The 19402-nt window shown below is 49.2% G+C and overlaps 1 protein-coding gene across 2 annotated transcripts in view; it reads left to right on the top strand.

Moving 5' to 3' along the window:
* The window catches only part of ABCC3 (ATP binding cassette subfamily C member 3), a 54789-nt gene that overhangs the window by 6531 nt on the left and 28856 nt on the right, over nucleotides 1–19402 (top strand). For both annotated transcript variants that reach the window (XM_045525133.1, XM_045525134.1), the window contains exons 2-6: nucleotides 16574–16750; nucleotides 17115–17240; nucleotides 17423–17560; nucleotides 18428–18553; nucleotides 18760–18821. In XM_045525133.1, coding sequence (XP_045381089.1) covers nucleotides 16574–16750; nucleotides 17115–17240; nucleotides 17423–17560; nucleotides 18428–18553; nucleotides 18760–18821 — 629 coding nt within the window. The remainder of the gene's footprint in view (nucleotides 1–16573; nucleotides 16751–17114; nucleotides 17241–17422; nucleotides 17561–18427; nucleotides 18554–18759; nucleotides 18822–19402) is intronic.

Below are 19402 nucleotides of genomic sequence, written 5' to 3'. Positions count from 1 at the left end.
CTTAGACTAGTCCAGCACAGAGTTTTGGACCCCCCAAGCCTTCCAGAGGCTTCCTGTTTTGGCCAAGGCAGCCCACCAGTGGGGACCAGAGCCTGTCCTACCCTTTCCGCACCTCCATTTCTGCTAAGATAAATGATCTGTCAGTCAATCCCTTCCCAGGCTGTGACCTGAGGAGCTGCAGGGCACTGGTGGCTTCCCCTTCCCCCACCACTGCGGGGAGTGGGGGGGGATTAAGGAAGTAATGAGTTTTCTCCAGACAACAGGCCTGGGGCCCCAGGGGCTGGGAAGTCCCTGGCAGAGCTGGGGCAGAGGGCTCCAGGGTCCTCACCCCCACCTGCCGCCTCTTGCAGTCAGCAGGGGTTTCTGCCTCGGTGCCCACGCGGAGGTGTCTGCCGGGTGGCCCATTCTGCGGGCTGGACCTCCGCCTTATCAGCCCCATCCAGCTGTTTAATCGCATTATTAAGGAAGCGCTTGTTGCTGTGGAAACTGTGTGGTGATGGCGGAGGAGGGGCTGTGGGCCCAGCTTCCGGCTCCCAGCTGGTGCTCTTTGGAACGGAAGGGAGGAGGGAGAAGGGATTGTCCATCCTGCCCTGTGGGGTTTAGGGAGTGTCATGGGGTTCAGCAAATGACCCCCACTGACCCTGTCCTCACCTTCATTTTACACTTAACTTCGTTGGAGTTGGAAGCCACCTCGGGTGCCAAGAGCTGTGGCCGTGCTACCTGGGAGAGGGCACGCTGTGCTCCCGGGCGGGGCTGGCACCCTTCATTCATCTGCTTGTCCATTTGTCTGACAAATCCGCATCGAGCGCCCTCTCCGTGCCAGGCGCTGCTCTAGGCAGAGGGAAATACCGACAGGCCTCATAAACCTGTCCGCACGGAGCATGTATTCTAGTGGGAAGAGGCCGAAAAACAATTACAAATAACTGAATTTTACAGTATGATAGACGGTGATTAGGGCTGTGGGAAAAATAGAACAGGCTAGGAGGAATGAGGTGCAGGGACGGGGCTGGGGGGTGGCTGGGAGTGAGTTAAAATTTTAATTGGGAAGGTCAAGGTGGACCTCCAGGAGAAGGTGACAGCTGAGCAAAACCTTGCAGGTGCTGCGGGCCTGAGGCTGGGAACACCCTGGCCTGGGGCAGGAGCAGGCCTGGCTGGGGGGCCTGCGGGGACTGGGAGGGGAGTGGCTGGGAGGGGAGTGGCGAGATAAGGTGGGGGGATAACACCGGAGGGTCTTTTGGGCCAGGGGGACTTCGGCTTTTGCTCTTAGTGAAAGACGCACCTGGTGGCCTTGACCCAGAAGAATGATGTGGTGGGTGGCACAGTCGGGCTCAGGATCCACAGACGGCTGTCTCTGCTGCTGTGCTGGAAAAGACAGGGGCTGTGACAGCACAGGAGAGCCATCGGGGAGGGCGGGGAGAGAGACAAAGAGACAGACACAGAGAGACAGAGAGAAGTGCTGGGAGACACAGTCGACCCTGGGTCTGTGGGGGGGGTGGCCAGGTGAAGCTGCCTCTTTGCAGATCAGGAGAGAGGGCCACAGCACCGCCATGCTGTTAGCCTAACACTTTGAAGGGAGAGTGGCAGCGTTTGCTGAGGGAAAGAGAAGCAGCAAGGGTGACTCCAAGGGCTCTGGCCTGGGAGACGAGGGAGGAAGGAGTTGCCATCCCCCGAGGTGGGTGGGCTGGAGGGGGCAGATGGGTAGGAGTTCAGTTCTGGACATCTTGTGTGTCACATGTCCCACAGATGTCCTAGCAAGGGCCCTGGGGTGCACGATGGGGAGACAGGTGTGGGCAGCATCCTGCTGTCCCCAAGGGAGGGCTCTTCCCAGTGGGGGACATGCTCATCTGAAGGAAAGGAGCCCGGGCTGGACCTCCCTGAGGGTCAGAGCAGCCACTCAGTTCTTACATCCGCATGGTCTCCTGGCTGTAGCCACAGGGTAGGTGTTGTTCTGTTCAAGGCCAGGTGCTTTGCTGGTCATGCTGTCCCCTGCAGGGAGGTAGCTGGGATGCTGTTGTTACTCCCATGAACATGTGGAGACTGAGTTGAGGCATGAAGGGGCTCGCCCACGGTTACGTGGCTCGAAAGTGGCAGAGCCGTGCTAAGTCCTCTGCACCGGCTTGGGTTCTTGTGACCACTCCCTGCCTGCCTTGGAGCGCCGTGCCACGGCTGGCACGCCCACACGGCGATTGCCGTCGTGCCCTCACGCTCGGGCTCCCGTCCCCTGCACACACACACTCCCTCGTCGCTCAGTGCAGTTTCTGGGCTGCTCCTGCACACCTGGCCCTGTGCTGGGAATTGGAGGGTGTGGGGCAGGGCAGGAGAATGGGGCGAGGGCACAGTGTCTACGCTCAAGAGCTCAGGTTGCTGCAGGAGAGAGGATGTGCTCACCTGTGGGTCCAGGTGGCGCGCAGTGGGGAGAAACCGCAATGTGGCCTCACCGAGCCTGGGTGCCTGTCCCAGCTCCACCCTGCCGAGTGCCCTTGAACCTGTTGCCGAGGCAGGTGGAGCCTACTTTCTCCTTTGTAAACTGGGCTTAACGATGCCCCTCCTATGTACCTCTGGAAGTTGTTCTGAGACGACAACCGGATAATAATCATGTAAGTGCAGTAATAAAATGCCAGAGAAACACTGGGGACCTTTATCAGCTCCACTTAACTGGCTGCCAGGATAAAGCAAGGGAGTCAGAGGCCAGGTGGCTCCAGACAGGTTTCCTGTGGGAGATGAGGCTTGGGCCAGGCCTGGAGAGGAGGGAAGTGCACTCCAGGCCCAGAGACCCGATGGCCTGAGTTAGGGGCAGCCTTGGGACAGGCTATCTGGATGGCAACTAACTGGGGGACTTGACCAGTCCTAGTGGTGTCCCCAGCTCTGTGACCCAGTGCCCAGCCTTGAGCTGGCACGTTGGAGGCTCAGCAAGAGTATGTGGGTCCTTGGCTTGCGTTGTTTAAGCAACTACTAAATACCAAATAGGGCTCTAGAATATAAGATGTACGTGGCATTATACAACCTCTGCCTGCTCCAGGCTTGGGTGCAATGCCCCCAGGCAGCATGTCCCTGCTTGCATGCTCTGCAAGGCAGGGATGGGTTTGCCCAGTGAGGGACACAGAGCTGCATTTCAGGAAGTCATAGTGGTGGACAGGTGCATTGGAGGGCAGAGGCTGACCCGGATGGGGTCGCGGAGGGAAGGCAGGCTGAGCAATCCGAGGCGGAGTGTGCAGACCACTGCCCTTCTAGGAGATATTTTCTTAAGATAGGAGAACTCAAGCATATAGATAATTCAACATTCACTTAGATAGATAGTTCAAGGGCAGCTGGGGGCTTGGAATGCCACAGTAAGAAGCCTGGACTTTGTCTTCTAAGCAGTAGGGAGGCACTGAAGGTTTAGAGGGAAGTTACGCTATTATCTTTTCATTCATTTGCTCAATAAATATTTCTAAAATTTGTTACTTAATAAATTAAAATATTTAATTTAGCGTTTGTAAGCACATTTTTTCCTCAGTACCTACTATGTGCACCACTGCAAGTACGTAGGATATATCAATAAATGAAATAAAGGCTCTTTCCTTCAAGGAGCTTACGTGTCAGAGTATAAAGGAAAAGGTAAGAGAAAACATAATAAACTAGTAAATTATACAGCATGTTAGAAGGTGAGAGGTGCTATAGAAAAAATAAAAAGCAGAGAAGGGTGGGGGATGGGGAATGCTGGGGTGAAGTGCAAGTAGCAGAATTAAACAGGGGGGTCAGGGTAGAAAGAAAGACTTAAGGATGTCTGGGGGAGGAGTGTTCCAGAAAGAGAGAATAGCAGGTGCAAAGGCCCTGAGGCAGGAATAGCAAGCGTGTTCAGGAGCAGCAAGGAGGCGGGTAGCTGGAGGGAAGCAGGAGAGGCAGTGAGAGAGGCCACGGGTCTGGTGGAAGGGACATTGTGAGGTCCTGTAGGCTATTGTAGGGTGTGTGGAGTAGAGATGTTATTCGGCAGTTGGATATAGAGTTGGGAATTTGGGGAGCAGTGGGCTGGAGAGATAGGCTTGGAAGCCATTGGCGTATGAACAGTACGGGGCCCCGGGAACCAGCAAAGACACTGAGATGTCATGACCAGGGAGAAAGGGAAGACCAGGAGGGTGTGGTCAGGGGTCCAGGTGCCAAGGACATTGGAAGGGAAGAGACCATGTCTTAGTCCATGTGTGCTGCTATAAAGGAATACCTGAAGCTGGGTGATTGTTTCAGGAGAATCCCGGGCCGGTGTAGAAAACCGGCCCTCCAAGCTGAAATGGTGCCAAGAGACCAATGAAATGACTCAGACAAGTCCAGCTTGGGGAGTTAGATGAGTTTATTGGAGGTTACTCATGCAGGGCTCTCATTCCTAGTGGAGACAGGAATCCTCCCGGCACTCACTCCTGGGCTGCAGCAGGAGTTCTTCGGAGATTAAGGTCCACGCTACCTGCCTGTTTGTCAGCCTTAAATGTCTTTGTGGCAAGTGATGCAGAGCTCTCTCTCTCTCCCCGCCCCCCATCATTGTATATTTACACACAGCACAGGCTGAGCATGCACAGTACTTCCCACTGGGCGGGGACTTTAGTATTACAGTTAACTAAAGGGGGCTAAGGCAACAAAGGCAGCTTAACACGGTTCAAACTGGTCTTAAGACTTCTGACCATCTTAGCAAAAGGAGCTACTTAAGCATACCCTTTGTGCTCTGTATTTCTTTCAGCTGTTTTGTTTTGATCTATATCTCTAAATTCCAAAGACACCTGTATGAGTTCTGTGAAACACTAAAAGCCAGTGGTGGGGAACTTGTATTTTCCCCTTGGTAATTTATAAAGAAAAGAGGTTTATTTGGCGCACGGTTCTGCAGGCTGCGGAGGCAACACGGGGGCAGCATCCGCTTCTTGTGAGGGCCTCAGGCTGCTTCCACTCGTGTGGAAGGGGAAGGGGAGTGGAGTGTGCAGAGGACACGTGGCAAAAGTGCAGAGGGGAGGAGGGGTGGGGAGGAGGGGTGCCAGACTCTGTGTAACAATCAGCTCTCATGGGGATTAGTAGAGTGAGAACTCACTCACTCACTCATTAGGAGAGGATGGTTCCAAGCCTCATGAGGGATCAGATCGGCTCCCATGACACAAACACCTCCCATTAGGCCCCACCTCCAACACTGGGGATCACATTTCGACATGAGGTTTGGAGGAGACAAATATGCAAACTAGAGCATTCTGCCCCAGGCCCCCCAAACCTCATGTCCTTTTCACATTGCAAAATATAACCATTCCTTCCTAATAGTGCACAAAAGTTTTAACGTATTCCAGCATCAACTCAAAAGTCTCAAGCCCAAAGTCTCATCTGAAACTCAAGGCAAATTCCTCACAGCTATGAGCCATTAAAATCACAATCGAGTTATTTACTTCCAAGACACAATGGTGGCACAAGCCCATGTGGCTGCTCTCATGGCTGGAGCCCAATGCCTGCGGCTTTTCCAGGCTGAGATCGCATACTGCCGGCGACTCTGTACCTCTGGGGTCTGGAGAGCAGTGGCCCTGCTTGCACAGCTCCACTAAGCAGTGCCGCTGTAGGGACTTTCTGCAGAGGCTCCAACCCCACGTTCCCACTTGGCATTGCATTAGTAGCATCTCTCTGTGGGGCTCTGCCCCTGTGGCTGGCTTCTGCTTGGGCATCCAGCTTTCTGACAACGTCCTCCAAAATCTCGGTGGAAGCTGCCAAGCCTCCATCATTCTTGCATTCTGCATACCACCAAAACTCATGGCTTTCGTCCTCTGGAGTGGCAGCCCAAGCAGCATCTGGGGCCATTTGAGCCAGAGCTAGAGCTGGAGGAGCAAGGATGTGGGAAGCAACATCCCAAGGTGGTGCAGGGCAGTGGGACCCCTGTCCTGGCCCCTGGAACCATTCTGTCCTACTAGGTCTCTTGGCCTGTGATGGGAGGGATGGCCTTAAAGATTTTTTTTTAATTAAAAAATTGTTTTTCTCACTCAAGCCTTTGGGAAGAAGTCCTTTAAGATTTCTGACGTGCTTTGGGGCCTTTTCTCCATTGTTCTGACTGTGAACACCAGGCTCCCTTGGATCTGTGCCAATCCCTCTGGCACGTGGTTGCTCCCCAGTACCTGACTCCTCACCTACAAACGCTCTTTCCTTCTCTCCCGCATGACCAGGCTGTGTATTTTCTAAATTTTTATGCTCTGCTTCCCTTTTAATTTCCAACTTTAGTCATTCCTTTGCTCCCATATCTAACCATAAGCTTTTAGAAGTAGCCACTCTACTTCTTGAATGCTTTGCTGCTTAGAAATGTCTTCCACCAGATACCCTAGGTTATCACTCTACGTTTAGCCTTCCACAAAGTCCTAGGGCATGGACACAATGCAACCAAGTTCTTTGCCATGGTGTACCAAGGGTGATCTTTGCTCTAGTTCCCAGTAAGTTCCTCATTTCCATCTGAGACTTGGTCAGCCTAACCTTCACTGTCCATATTTCTATCAGCATTTGGTCACAACCACTTTACCAGTCTCCCGTAAGTTCCAAACTTTCCCTTATCTGCCTGTCTTCTTCTGAGCTCTCCAAACTCTTCTGACTTCTGCCCATTATCCAGTTACAGAGACATTTCCACATTTTCAGGTATCTTTATAGCAACACCCCACTCTTGGTACCAATTTTCTCTCTTCGTCCATTTGTGTTGCTATAAAGGAAAACCTGAGGCTGGGTAATTTATAAAGAAAAGAGTTTTATTTGGCCTGCAGTTGTGCAGGCTGCACAAGAAACAAGGCACCAGTATCTGCTTTTGGTGAGGGCCTCAGGCTGCTTCCACTCATGGTGGAAGGGGAAGTGGAGCTGGAGTGTGGAGGAGTCACATGGCAAAACAGTGGAAGCAAGGGGCAGAGGTGACAGACTCTTTTTAACAATCAGCTCTCACAGGAACTAATAGAGTGAGAACTCACTCCTTACTGGAGGACAGCACTGAGCCATGCATAAGGGATCTGCCCCCGTGACAGCCATTCATAAGGGATCTGCCCCCGTGACCCAAACACCTCCCATTAGGTCTGACCTCCAACATTGGGGATCAAATTTCTACATGAGGTTTGGAAGGCACAAATATCCACACGGTATCAGACTGTAATCCCATGGCAGTTGCTTATGAAGAGGTGAGGGCTTACAGTAATATCAGGTTGTGGGGCCAGGTAGGAGGGGTCAGGTGGGAGATATTATCATCCCAATGTTACTCTGAAAGAAACCAAGGCCCAGAGAGGTGAGAGGTTAAGTACCTTGCCAGGGTCACATACTTTAAAAGAGGTGAAGCCAGGACTCAAACATCAGTCTGTCCAGCTGCTCTACCTCTACCAAGAATCAACAGGACCTTCATCCTCATGGGTATCAGCGTGGCTGGGAGAATGGTAGTGCCCTTGGCAGAGGCAGGCAAGGCCAGGGGAGGGGCTGGTGCTGGCAGGGAGCAGACGAGCTTAGTGTGAGAGGTGTTGAATCTGAGGTAGCCGAGGACAGATGGAAGGCCATCTGAGCGGCAGCAGGAAATGGGGGCTGAGGGGAGGAGGTGACTTGAGCTGTTGATCTGGATTTGGTGCTCCTCAGTACAATTTGTGAGCAATGATAAGAGACACAGCCAAGGACCAAGGTCAGAACTTGGGGGCCAGGGCCTGTGTCCACAGGCTGACACCAGGACGAAGAAAAGGAGACAGCAAAGAATGCTTGCCGAGAAGCCAGGAAGACCAGGAAAGAGTGGTTTCCGAGGGATGAGGAAACTGCTGCAGAGAGGGTGCAGGGAGATCCTGCGCAAAGGCTAAAAGGGGCCCACTTAATTTGCACATGGAGGGACTTATGGTTCTATAGGGTGCGTTGAATACGAGACTTTATCCCCCAACTTCCTGATTTTCCACTGAAATGACAGTAAGGAATAGAGGACGTAAACCTACAAGGACAAAGGGAAGAGGAGACAACAGACAAGATATCAACACCTTTTTGGAAGGTGGAAAACAGGTGGAGGAATAATCACTGACGCAGTAGAGGGAAGGCAGCTGAAACCGAAGGCCATTTGGAGCCTGGACAAGGAAGTGGAGGGCTGCAGAGGGCAGGGGGAGGGGCGGGGCTGAGAGCAGGGGCTGGCTGGGAGAATGTGTAGGGGGAGGCTGCACACCCAGGCTCCTTCCCCATCCCCTCTCAAAGCCAGGCAGATCCCAGCCACCCCCAGAGAAGACAAGCACATTACTCTATGGAATTACCTTCCCAATGTTACCCTGAAAGAAAACAAGGCCCGGAGAGGTGAGAGGTTAAGTACCTTGCCAGGGTCACATACTTTAAGGGTGAAGCCAGGACTCTACACCAGTTTTCCAGCTGCTCTACCTCTATCAAGAATCAACAGGACCTTTGTCCTCGTGGGTATCTGGGTGGCTGGGAGAATGGCAGTGCTCTTGGCAGAAGCAGGCAAGGCTGGGGAGGGGCTGGTCCTGGCAGGGGGTAGATGAACTTAGTATGAGAGGTGTTGAATCTGAAGTAGTCTGCACACTGAAGGATAGAGCCCTCAGCCCCAAATTTGTCTCAGAGGTCTTCCTTAAAGGACAAGGTTCCTACTTGATCACTCTAGAGTGAAGCCCAAGAGCCAACAAGCCCCACTCACCCTCAGCACACAGAGCATCCAACTCTTCAGTGTCTCACTCGAAAATACTGAGACAGCCAAGCCTCAAGAGTCACCACACATGTGAGGAAAACTTCTGTTGAAAGAAAAACTTTAGACAGGCCTGGCGGGGTGGCTCATGCTTGTAATCCTAGCACTCTGGGAGGCTGAGGCTGGAGGATCGCTTGAGGTCAGGAGTTCGAGACCAGCCTGAGTAAGAGCAAGACCCCGTCTCTATTAAAAATGGAAAAGAATTAGCCAGACAATTAAAAATATATAGAAAAAATTAGCCGGGCATGGTGGCACATGCCCGTAGTCCCAGCTACTCAGGAGGCTGAGGCAGGAAGATTGCTTGAGCCCAGGAGTTTGAGGTTGCTATGAGCTAGGCTGATGCCATGGCACTCTAGCCCAGCAACAGAGTGAGACTCTGTCTCAAAAAAAATAAATAAATAAAACTTTAGACAAATTAAATTTAGCAGAATTTATTTGAGCAAAGAACAGTTCATGAATCAGGCAGCACCCTGAACCAGTAGAGGTTAAGAGCACTCCACTCAGCGACATGGGCAGGCAGTACTTATAGACAGAAAAAGGAAGTGACGTACAGAAATAGCTTGATTGGTTACAGTTTGACATTTGCCTTATTTGGGCATGATGGGATGAGGCATGTGCCTTACATGGACGGGTTCTGATCGCCTGGCAGCTTGCAGTTGACTGAAAGCTCAGCCACTATATTTGAATGAGGCTCGAGTACTGGTTACAAGAATATACTCTCAAGTTCGGTTGCTGTTTGTTTACATATTAAGTTAGGTTACAGCTGTCTCTGCACGGAGGCAGCTTTAGGCCAAATTTAATTTAACTTAATAATTTCCCCCTTTTGGTCAATCTGACAGCATTTCTGTCACCATCACAATGGACTTGTTTGGTCTCAGTATGAAATTCACAATGTCAAATTAGTTGGGTGATTCTTTATGTTTTCTTCATGTTTTTGTTATTCTAACTGTAATGAGACCATTTGATGTTCAAAGGACGGCCACACACAAGCATTTAGGACTCCTAAGGGGATACAACACAGCAGGGAGGCTATTACTGATGGCTGTCAGTAGGATACTACCAAGAAACTGAAGTACACTCCTTGACAGGAGTCTCCATGAACCAAACTAATCAAAATCAAACTATTCAAAGTTCAGGCAATAAGGACAGTTCAACATAGTTAATCACAGTTTTTGTTTGGGACGTGACGGTGATTAAGGACCATAGTTTGCCATGAAATGGACTGATTTAAAGAGTGTCTACTTTTATAGTTAGCCTGGTAACAAGTCACAGTATCCTGGAGACTCATTAAAAGAAACATAAAGATTAGAAAAGCTTGGAGTGGCCAAGCTTGCTGTCTACCATTCAAGATGCCTGCAAACCAACCGTTAGCTGCTCTTGTAAGCACATCACGTGTTCCTTTCCCCTGAGAAATTACTTTAGTGTATTCATTGGCATTGTTTAGAGAAACAGCAGTTTCAGCCATCGTTTTAATTAAGCTTTCTGTAGTAGTAAAATCGGGAGAAACATAATCGCAGCGTTCGGTTTTGTTCGGCACCCCACTCAAGCCCCCAACATGGGCAAAGAGGAGCTCGAAAGCTGCTTGATGCTTCCTTAAGTGTTTTTGTTGAACACAAACATTCTCATCTACCTTTCAGGGGGTGGCTTCTACCGTCTGAACCCCTGGGAGGTCTGATTGGCTCCAAAATTCAAGATTTTCCCCAATTTACAGATTAGCTTCAAATTCCATACAACCAGCACCCCACTACCACCAAGAATAAATCCCCAGGAACCCCGCTGAAACCTTTTCTCAATGGAAACTAACTTATCTTCATGTATTTCGAGGATTGTACTAATTTTGGTTATTGACCACTTTGGCCTCTGGTTATGGGAAGGTTCAGGGAAAGCTCTTCAAAAGGCAGGAGTGAGCCATGCTCAGTAGCAATATCCAAAGCAGCAAGGAGGCAGAACAGAGTATGCAAATTTTCCCAGTATACGCCCTGGTGGGGAGGGGAGGGGTGGAAAAGAGGGCCACATAATGGGCATTTGACCAAAGGAGAACTACATTTATTCATCCATAAGTCTGCATAGCTCCTGAACAAGGTCCAGCGGTCAACTTACTTTTTTCTGGTCCTTTTATAGCATACTGTAAGGGTGCATAACCACACTAAGTGGAAAGGGACCTTACTGGATTTAATCCAGGGGCATCATACAAGCAATTACTTGTACCCACATAGGTAGTCACCAGGTCTTGGGTACACTGTGCCTGGAAGCACAATATACCTTTTGCAGGCATCACTTGGATAAGTTTTCTGTATTTGGTTGCTATGAGGTTATTAATTGGAAAGGTCAGGGTACTATTTCCAGCAAGTGTAGGAAAGCAAGTAGCAGTGATGCTAGACTACCAAGGATAGCTTTCTACTCCTTTGGGGTTTCAGTGTGACTCTCATTGGGAACACAGAAAGGCAATGGCATTAGGGGAACTGTTTCCTGATTTGGGGGCATTAGCCCATATACCAAACAATCGCTGTGATTTCTTGCTAAAGTGTGGGCTTTTGCTAAAGCCGTCACAGATTATGGTCCCGTAAGTCTTTCTGTAAGGAAAGGGACGGGATTAGGACAACAGAAAATAAGGAAAAAGATAAGGTTCTCATAAGGGCAGAGAAGTCTTGATCTATAATCTTGGCCAAGCTGTCCATGTCTAGGAGGCAGTCTGCTTCTAGGGAAAAACTTCCCTGGTCAGCTTTACCTTAAGGTCTCCAACAGGTACACAGTTCCAGGAGTCTGGGGGGGCCCTTTTGAGTTAGAAGCTGTAGAGCCAAGAGGCCCTGACATTTTGCTGCGAAGAGGAACTTGGAATGTTCCCTTACTATGGAGTTCAAGGACTGTCTTTCTCTTGTGTCATTTCCAAAAGATTAAATCACTAGGTGCCAGATCGTGAAAGGTCTGGTTGTCATCAGTTGGTGGGTCATGAAGGGCTTCTTTTACCTGATGAAGATATTCTTTAGCATAATGCATTAAAGCCTTGCACTATCGAGTCAGGTTAGAGTCTATAACAATGGGAGATACGGGATGTTCTATTACTGTGGTATAGGCCTGCCAGTAACTATCTCATAAGGGGTCAATCTATGTTTTCCAGTGAGAATGAATCTGGTGGCCATCGACTGGTAATGCCTTTGACCAAGGCAATCCAGACAATTCGGTTAGCTTTGCCCAATGCCGTTGTGTTTGTAATACTTCTTTAACTATTTCACAACTTGTCCAATAAAACGAGAACCTCACTGGCTATTTCTCTAGGAACGCCCCACAAGGGAAACCCATTTTCTAATAACTACTGTCATAGCATCAGCCTTCCTGCAAGGGAAAGCTTCTGTACAACTGGAACACATGCACTAAAGGCGGCAATAGAATGAAATCCATCTGTAAGTGTTTACATGATCCAGCAGGTGCTGGAAATGTATCCCCTGAGGTTTTTATGGTCTAACCAGAGTTATGGGTTTGACAAAGCAAACATTGGTTATGAACCATTTGAGCAGTTTTAGAACAGTGGCCCCACCAATATTTTTCCATAGTTTGGATCATTTTATCTCTTACATCGTGAGTCATGGAATGCAGCTTAGAGGACTCGAGAAGACCCAGGCAGCCATCCAGGCTCTCCATGAGTTCATGCTTAACATTGGATTTACATCCTCTCAAATACCAATTTTGTTCCAATTTGGGTACATAACACTGTTTATTATTAAATAAATAGGCTATCATAGTTTATTTAATTTGAATAAATCTTATGGAGTTCATGCAAATTTCATATCTTTATTATTCACTACTGGCTGACTTAGCATCAAATCTGCCAAATCGTTTCCTTGGTATTTAATTAATTCTTGTTCTGTTTGTTGTTGGGTTAGCAGTTTTACGAACCAGTTAGTTTCTTCATTAGAGTTCTGGGAATTCCCACTCTAATCAATGGCATGTTCTAATGTTATCAGAAACCTGTACTTGTCATTGTACTTTCTAGGAATTTTCTTATAGATGAAGTGCTTTGGGCTTTTTGTGGTTTAGGAAACTACCAGAGTAAATAATTGTCTGTGAATGACAACACTTAAAACAGTCATGGTCTGATGACAGTTGTTTTTTTTTTGAGCCAGAGTCTCGTTCTGTTGCCTGGGCTACAGTGCCATGGCGTCAGCCTAGCTCACAGCAACCTCAAACTCCTGGGCTCAAGCGATCCTCCTGCCTCAGCCTCCCGAGTAGCTGGGACTACAGGCATGCACCACCATGCTAATTTTTTCTGTATATATTTTCAGTTGTCCATATAATTTCATTCTATTTTTAGTAGAGACGGGGTCTCGCTCTTGCTCAGGCTGGTCTCGAACTCCTGAGCTCAAACAATCTGCCTGCCTCGGCCTCCCAGAGTGCTAAGATTATAGGTGTGAGCCACCACACCCAGCCTTTAACTTTCTATTCTTGATAAGAATGTTACAACCTTTCAGTATATGAAGGACATCTTTTACATGGAAATTTTATCTTACATCCATTTAACTCACTTATTTTTAACAATTATACTTGGATGTATTATGAAGGTGAGATATTAAACAGCTAGCCATCATTTTAAATTGTTTTTCTTGCTGACAAATGTCATATAGACATAACATAAGCTTATTTGACCAGTAAACCTAGGTAAGAAGTCATGTATTTGTATTATATTTTATCCTGACAACGCTGAAGACATGCCTGTTTAAATCAAGCCAACAATGTTATTTGCCAAAGGTCACTCAAGTCATATGAACTTGAAAAGCACTTGGGTTATTTTTTGAGAGAATGCTTCATTTATATAAGCAATTATTTTTCTTAAAGCCCATTAAATAGAGCTCTTTAGAAGTTAATTTGGCAATATCAGAGGAGATAGAAAAGTATCAAACATATATATCATACAGACAGACATACATAAACATATAAGCAGAAACAGATCTTATAGCTTTCATTTAAAAATTTTAGTCATGTGCCAGGTACAATAATACAAAACTCACCAATTTATTAAAGCGTATCTGGATTCAAATTGTTTTTCTGGCTAACGAAACAAGACTTCCTGACCAGATGGCTAAAGCTTTTGAATAATATTTGTGAAAAAGACTTTCAAGTTTTTTTTATTTGCTTTCTGTAAAGGAACCTTATAAAGAGGCAACTTTTGATTCATTGACTCTTTTAGATGCCTCTGTGTACCAGTTAAAGAATACATCTCATTGCTTTTATGGCATTTTGGATTCTTTCTTTTCTAATGTGCCTCACAAGTGAACAATTTTATCTAGGTCAGAACTTCCCCACTGTGGCCACTGTCATTCTAAGTTGTCCTTAGTAAGGTTAACCCTTTTTTCCAAAAATACACAGGCTCTGGGCCCATAATTTTTGTGCATAGTTAGCCAGAGTCCCAGACTCCTCAGATTTGGAAGAACCCATTTTCAAAAGGTAATTCCTGAGGCTCCTAACTGAATTCAGTTCAGTTAATTAGCAAATCTGATTTGGTCCTAGACCCAGTCCTGTCCAAGAATTGCTCAAATAAACTTAGAAAGCTCAAAACACTTATTTGTGCAGCTTGGAATGCAAGAGTGAACTCATCCACAATCTGGCAGGTACCTTCACTTGGTTACTCAATGCTTCTGAGGGTTTCTGGATTTCTACTTCAGATCCCACTTCTGACACCAAATTTAATAGTTTATTTGAGCAAAAAAATGATTCATGAATCAAGCAGCAGCCTGAACCAATAAAGGTTCAGAGAGCTCCACCCAGCTATATGGGCAAGCAGTATTTATAGACAGAAAAAGAAAGTGATGTACAGAAATAGCCTGATTGGTTACAACTGGGTGTTTGCCTTATTTGGACATATCTGAGCAGTTTTCAGCCTGTAATTGGTTGAAAGCTCAGCTGCTATGATTGGCTGAGATTCCTCTACTTGATACAAGAATCTACTCTCAAGTCAGGTTGCAGTTGCTTTACATTTTAGGTTATAGTTTGCTACATAAGAAGACAGCTTTAGGCCAAATTTAATTTAATTTGATACCTCCAACTTGAAAGTCAGAAACCAAACAAAACCAACCAAGAAACAGTAAAAAGGAAAATCTGAAGATTTTTGTGCATGCATAACTTTGATAAAAATAAAAAAGATAATTTTTTTTTTTGAGACAGAGTCTCACTCTGTTGCCCCAGGTAGAGTGCAGTGGCATCATTGTAGCTCACTGCAACCTCAGACTCCTGAGCTCAAGTGATCCTCCTGTCTCAGCCTCCCGAGTAGCTGGGACTACAGGCATGTGCCAAGATGCCCGGCTAATTTTTCTATTTTTAGTAGAGACAGGGTCTTGCTCTTGCACAGGCTGGTCTCAAACTCCTGACCTCAAGCGATCCTCCCACCTTGGCCTCCCAGAGTGTTAGGATTATAGGCGTGAGCCACGTCACCTGGCCAAAAACCATAATCTTTTAAATTGGCAATTAGAAGGTAGGTAGTTTTATCCTCAGATAACAGTTGTCTCTAGAGGGATGGGATTGTGGGTGGTTTTTCTTATTGTTTATATTTTTTGAGCTTTCTGTAAAAAAAAAAAAAAACTTCTAATGCTTTGCAAGAAGGATAAAAAAAGATTAGTATGTTGGTGGCCTTGGAGGAAACAATCTCAGTAAAACATATGTTTATTAAGGAATTAATTCCCCCATCTCTTTCTAAAAAGGTTCTTAGGTGTAATTATAGGCAAAGGTAAAAGACAGTCCTGTCAGATGCCACTAGGGTAACCAGCCATCCTGGTTTGTCCAAGACTAAGCAGTTTCTCACAACACTGGACTTCCAGTACTAAAACCAGAGCAGAACTGCCCAAAATGGGATAGTTGGTCACCCTAGCCTGTGTAATTTGCAAAGATCTCTCCATACTGCCTTGTCCCTGAGTCTCACACCCACCCAGTGGGTTAGGTGGGCCACCCCCATTTCAAAGGAGAGGCACTAAGGCTCAGGGAAGCTCCTTCTCCCTTATCCTTGGGAGAGGCCTTAAGAGGAAGGGGGCTTTTAAACTATGTGCATATATTACTTTGATAAAATTTTCAAAAAAAATTTTTTTAAAGAGTAGGAATCTATACTGAGCATTGAGCATGGGCTAAAAAACAAACAAAAAAAAAGAGTAGGAATCTAGAACGATAGAAAGCAGATGAGCCTGGGAGGGACAGATGCAAGGGAGGACAAGAGGACTTGCAGAGTGATGGAAATATTCGATATCTTTATTGTGGCAATGGCTTTGCAGGTGAATACAGCTGTCAAATCAGCCTCCTTTATATATAATGATCTTTCAAGACATCTTTCTCAGATTATATATGAAAATAGTTTGATGTGTGAATATGTAACTAAAAAGATAACTATTGTATTATATACGTATTTTTTATTTTCTGTATATTATGATGTTTTGACACCTTTAACAAACAAAAACAAACACAAAACAAACAACCCAAGCTTTCTGGCCAGGGAGACACTGCTCCTGGGGCTAGTCAATTTGCAAAGATAGTAAATGGCTCAGCCAGGGACATGACCTTGACATACAAACTAAATAATCCACAGTTATACCTCCTCTGTCTGGCTCATGCACCACAGGAGGCAATATTGCTCTGTCTTAAACTGTCAACACTCATTCGCTTGCATACTTTAAATGGGTGCAGTTTTCTTGGTCTTAAATTATACCTCATTGAGAGAGAGAAAATATGAAGAAATGGAGGCAGCCATGGCCTCCTTGGAGAACTCAAACTCAGGACAGCCCCTGCTCATTTGCATACTCAGGCTCCCTCCTCCTCACCTATCTTCCACCCCACCCCTGTCTTGGACGGAGCATCTCTCTGGCCCACCCAAGGGAGAGCCCAATTCTCTAGGAGGCTGCCACAGCACTGAATTGTCCTCTCTGTCCCCAGGATTCCAACCTGTCTGTGCACACGGACAACCCGGACCTCACTCCCTGCTTCCAGAACTCCCTGCTGGCCTGGATCCCCTGCATCTACCTGTGGCTTGCTCTGCCCTGCTACCTGTTCTACCTGCGGCAGCACCATCACGGCTACATCATCCTCTCCCACCTGTCCAGGCTCAAGACGGTCAGGGGCTCAGGGCTCTCCTATGGGCTGGGCTGGGACTAGAGGATTCTGCTTTTAATGAGCTCCTCCCCCATCCATCGCCCTCCTCGGCCGGACTAGGTTCCCCGGTCTCACCTGTCCTGCAGCTTGGGGCATGGCAGCCAGCCAGCTGGGTCTGCAGCCAGCTGAGATATTCCTGGCTTGGGAAAGTTCAAGCAAGTTCAGCAATGCTCTCCCCACTCCCAAGAAGCTTCTGGTCAGCACCCTTCCCAGCCTTCAGGGCCAGGCCCAAGCAGGTCTGGTGGCTTCAGGTGCAAAGACCCCACCCCAGCAGGACTGTCCCTGTCTCTGGGGATGGGGGCTCCAACCTGTGCCCTGTTCACAGGTCCTGGGCGTCCTGCTGTGGTGTGTCTCCTGGGCGGAGCTTTTTTACTCTTTCCATGGCCTGATCCACGGCTGGGCGCCTGCCCCCATCTTCTTTGTCACCCCCCTGGTGGTGGGGATCACCATGGTCAGTGTGGGGCCCGGGATGCTGGGTGGGGGTCTGGGCTGTGGACTGTGACGGGGGAACCCGGGGCTCTGTGGAGAAGGCTGGACACCGGGAGTGGGAGGAGGATGGGGTTGGATGGGGAGGAAGGAGGCAGGTCCAGACATGTGTGCCCTGCCTGGGCCTTCCCCGCCCTCCCTGCACAGCTGCTGGCCACCCTGCTGATCCAGTATGAGCGGCTGCAGGGGGTGCAGTCCTCGGGGGTCCTCATCATCTTCTGGTTCCTGTGTGTGGTCTGCGCCATCGTCCCCTTCCGCTCCAAGATCCTTTTAGCCAAGGCAGAGGTAAGGGGGGAGGGTGGGGAGAGGGGAACCTGCCAGGTCCAGCCCTGTCTAGGAGGGTGACCTCAGAGCTCAAGGTCACTGCTGGGTCCCAGGCCCCTCCCTGCTGCCCCCAGGACCTCCTGTGCAATCTGTGTTCCCCGCATGCCGCATCTCTGCCTGGAAGCAGGCTGGAGAGGGGGGACCAGCGTAACACAGGGGAATGGGGCAAAGATGCCGCCCTTCTTGATGGTCGTGGGAGTGCAGGGCGCTGTTCTGTAGCCCCCCACCCCCCGCCCCCGCAGCAGCACCAAGCGTGATGTCTGATATGGGTGTCAGTCAGTGTCTGCTTGATGAACACGTGTGTAAGTTCTGTCTTACCTAGAAGTCCCATTAGCACGTTGTGCCCCTCTCTTCCCACCTTCCTTGGTCCCTGGTCTTCCTCTTGACCTTGGATGGAGGTGGTGTTGGGTGGTGGATGGAACACTGAGAGTCCTCTAGTGCCCCCTGTTTCTCCATCTCAGTGGGATGCAGTCAAGGAGAGTGGCTGGGAGCGCAGGCTCTGGACAATCCACTTACTCCCTATGTGATCTCGGGCCTGTTGCCTGACCCTTTGGAGCCTCATTCCCACAGGCAGAATGGGTATCTTGAGATTTCCTGTTGGTTGTTGTCCCAGTTAGACGAGGCCATGAAGGTCAAGTGCTGGCACCATGTCTGGCCTAGGGCAAGTCCTCACTGAACCCCAGCCCCTGTGGTCCTTCCCTCTCCCCCAGAGTCCTGCAGGCACTGCCTCCCAGCCCAGAGGAGCTGCCGCCCAGGGCTCTCCCCAGGGCAGGGCTGCAGGCCCAGGCTCCCCTGGTGCTTCTGACACCCCCTCCCCTCTCCCCCCAGGGCAGGATCTCAGACCCCTTTCGCTTCACCACCTTCTACATCTATTTTGCCCTGGTGTTGTCTGCGCTCATCCTGTCCTGCTTCAGGGAGAAACCACCGCTCTTCTCCCAAAAGAATGTGGAACCTGTGAGTTTGCCATAGGGGGTGCGAGGGTTCCACGGCTCACAACTCAGCCCTTGCAAGCAGCCCCCAAAGGGGGAGAGATGTCACCTCCACAATCTGTGCACGGGGGCTTGCAGCAGGAAGGAGTGAGGGGCTCCTCCCTTCCTCTCCCCTGCTTTGAGAGGGTGGTGGGCATCCTTGATTCCACCATCCATTCTCTCACCTTCTAGAACCCCTGTCCAGAGGCCAGTGCTGGCTTTCTCTCCCGCCTGTCTTTCTGGTGGTTCACAAAGTAAGTTGGCTCTTTCGTCAGCCTGGGCCAGAGGGAGGGGGAGAGATTGGAGGTGACGGTGGGGGGGTGGTGGAGAGCAGGTCAGAAGTTCACGGTCCTGGCTGGCCCTGGGGCAGGGGACGGTGGCGTGGCGGAGAGTGTCTGTCTGGGCTGCATGGCTGGGTGCAGAGGCCTGGCCTGGCCCAGCTCTGCTCCCAGGCTGCAGGCCAGCTCTCCACCTGGCGGCCCCGGGGACAGGCCCAGGGGGCTGGAAGGAGACTGTAATTAGTTCCCAGCACTTCCGTCTGGGATAAACCTGCAGCTTGTCATCTTCTTGGCTGCCCCTCAGAATGGCTTGGGCAGGATAATTGTGTCTGTGACCTGGGTGACAGCTCATTAACCTGCCGCACTGAGGAAGCACCTGAGGCCAGGGCTGAATCCACCATGCGTGTCCTCATGCAGGGCCCAAGCCAGCACAGACCTCATTCCCAGGGCCTGGGGGGAGACGGGGCACGTGGGCAGGAGGAGGAGGAGGGGGCTGGAGGCAGGACCGTGGGAGGGAGAGGCAGAGACCTCTAGCCTGTTCATGGTGGGAATGGAGA

The sequence above is a fragment of the Lemur catta genome, chromosome 15 (assembly GCF_020740605.2).
Source record: "Lemur catta isolate mLemCat1 chromosome 15, mLemCat1.pri, whole genome shotgun sequence".
Taxonomy (NCBI): domain Eukaryota; kingdom Metazoa; phylum Chordata; class Mammalia; order Primates; family Lemuridae; genus Lemur; species Lemur catta.
Note: the sequence above shows the minus strand (reverse complement) of the source record. Positions and strands in the feature narration are given on the sequence as shown.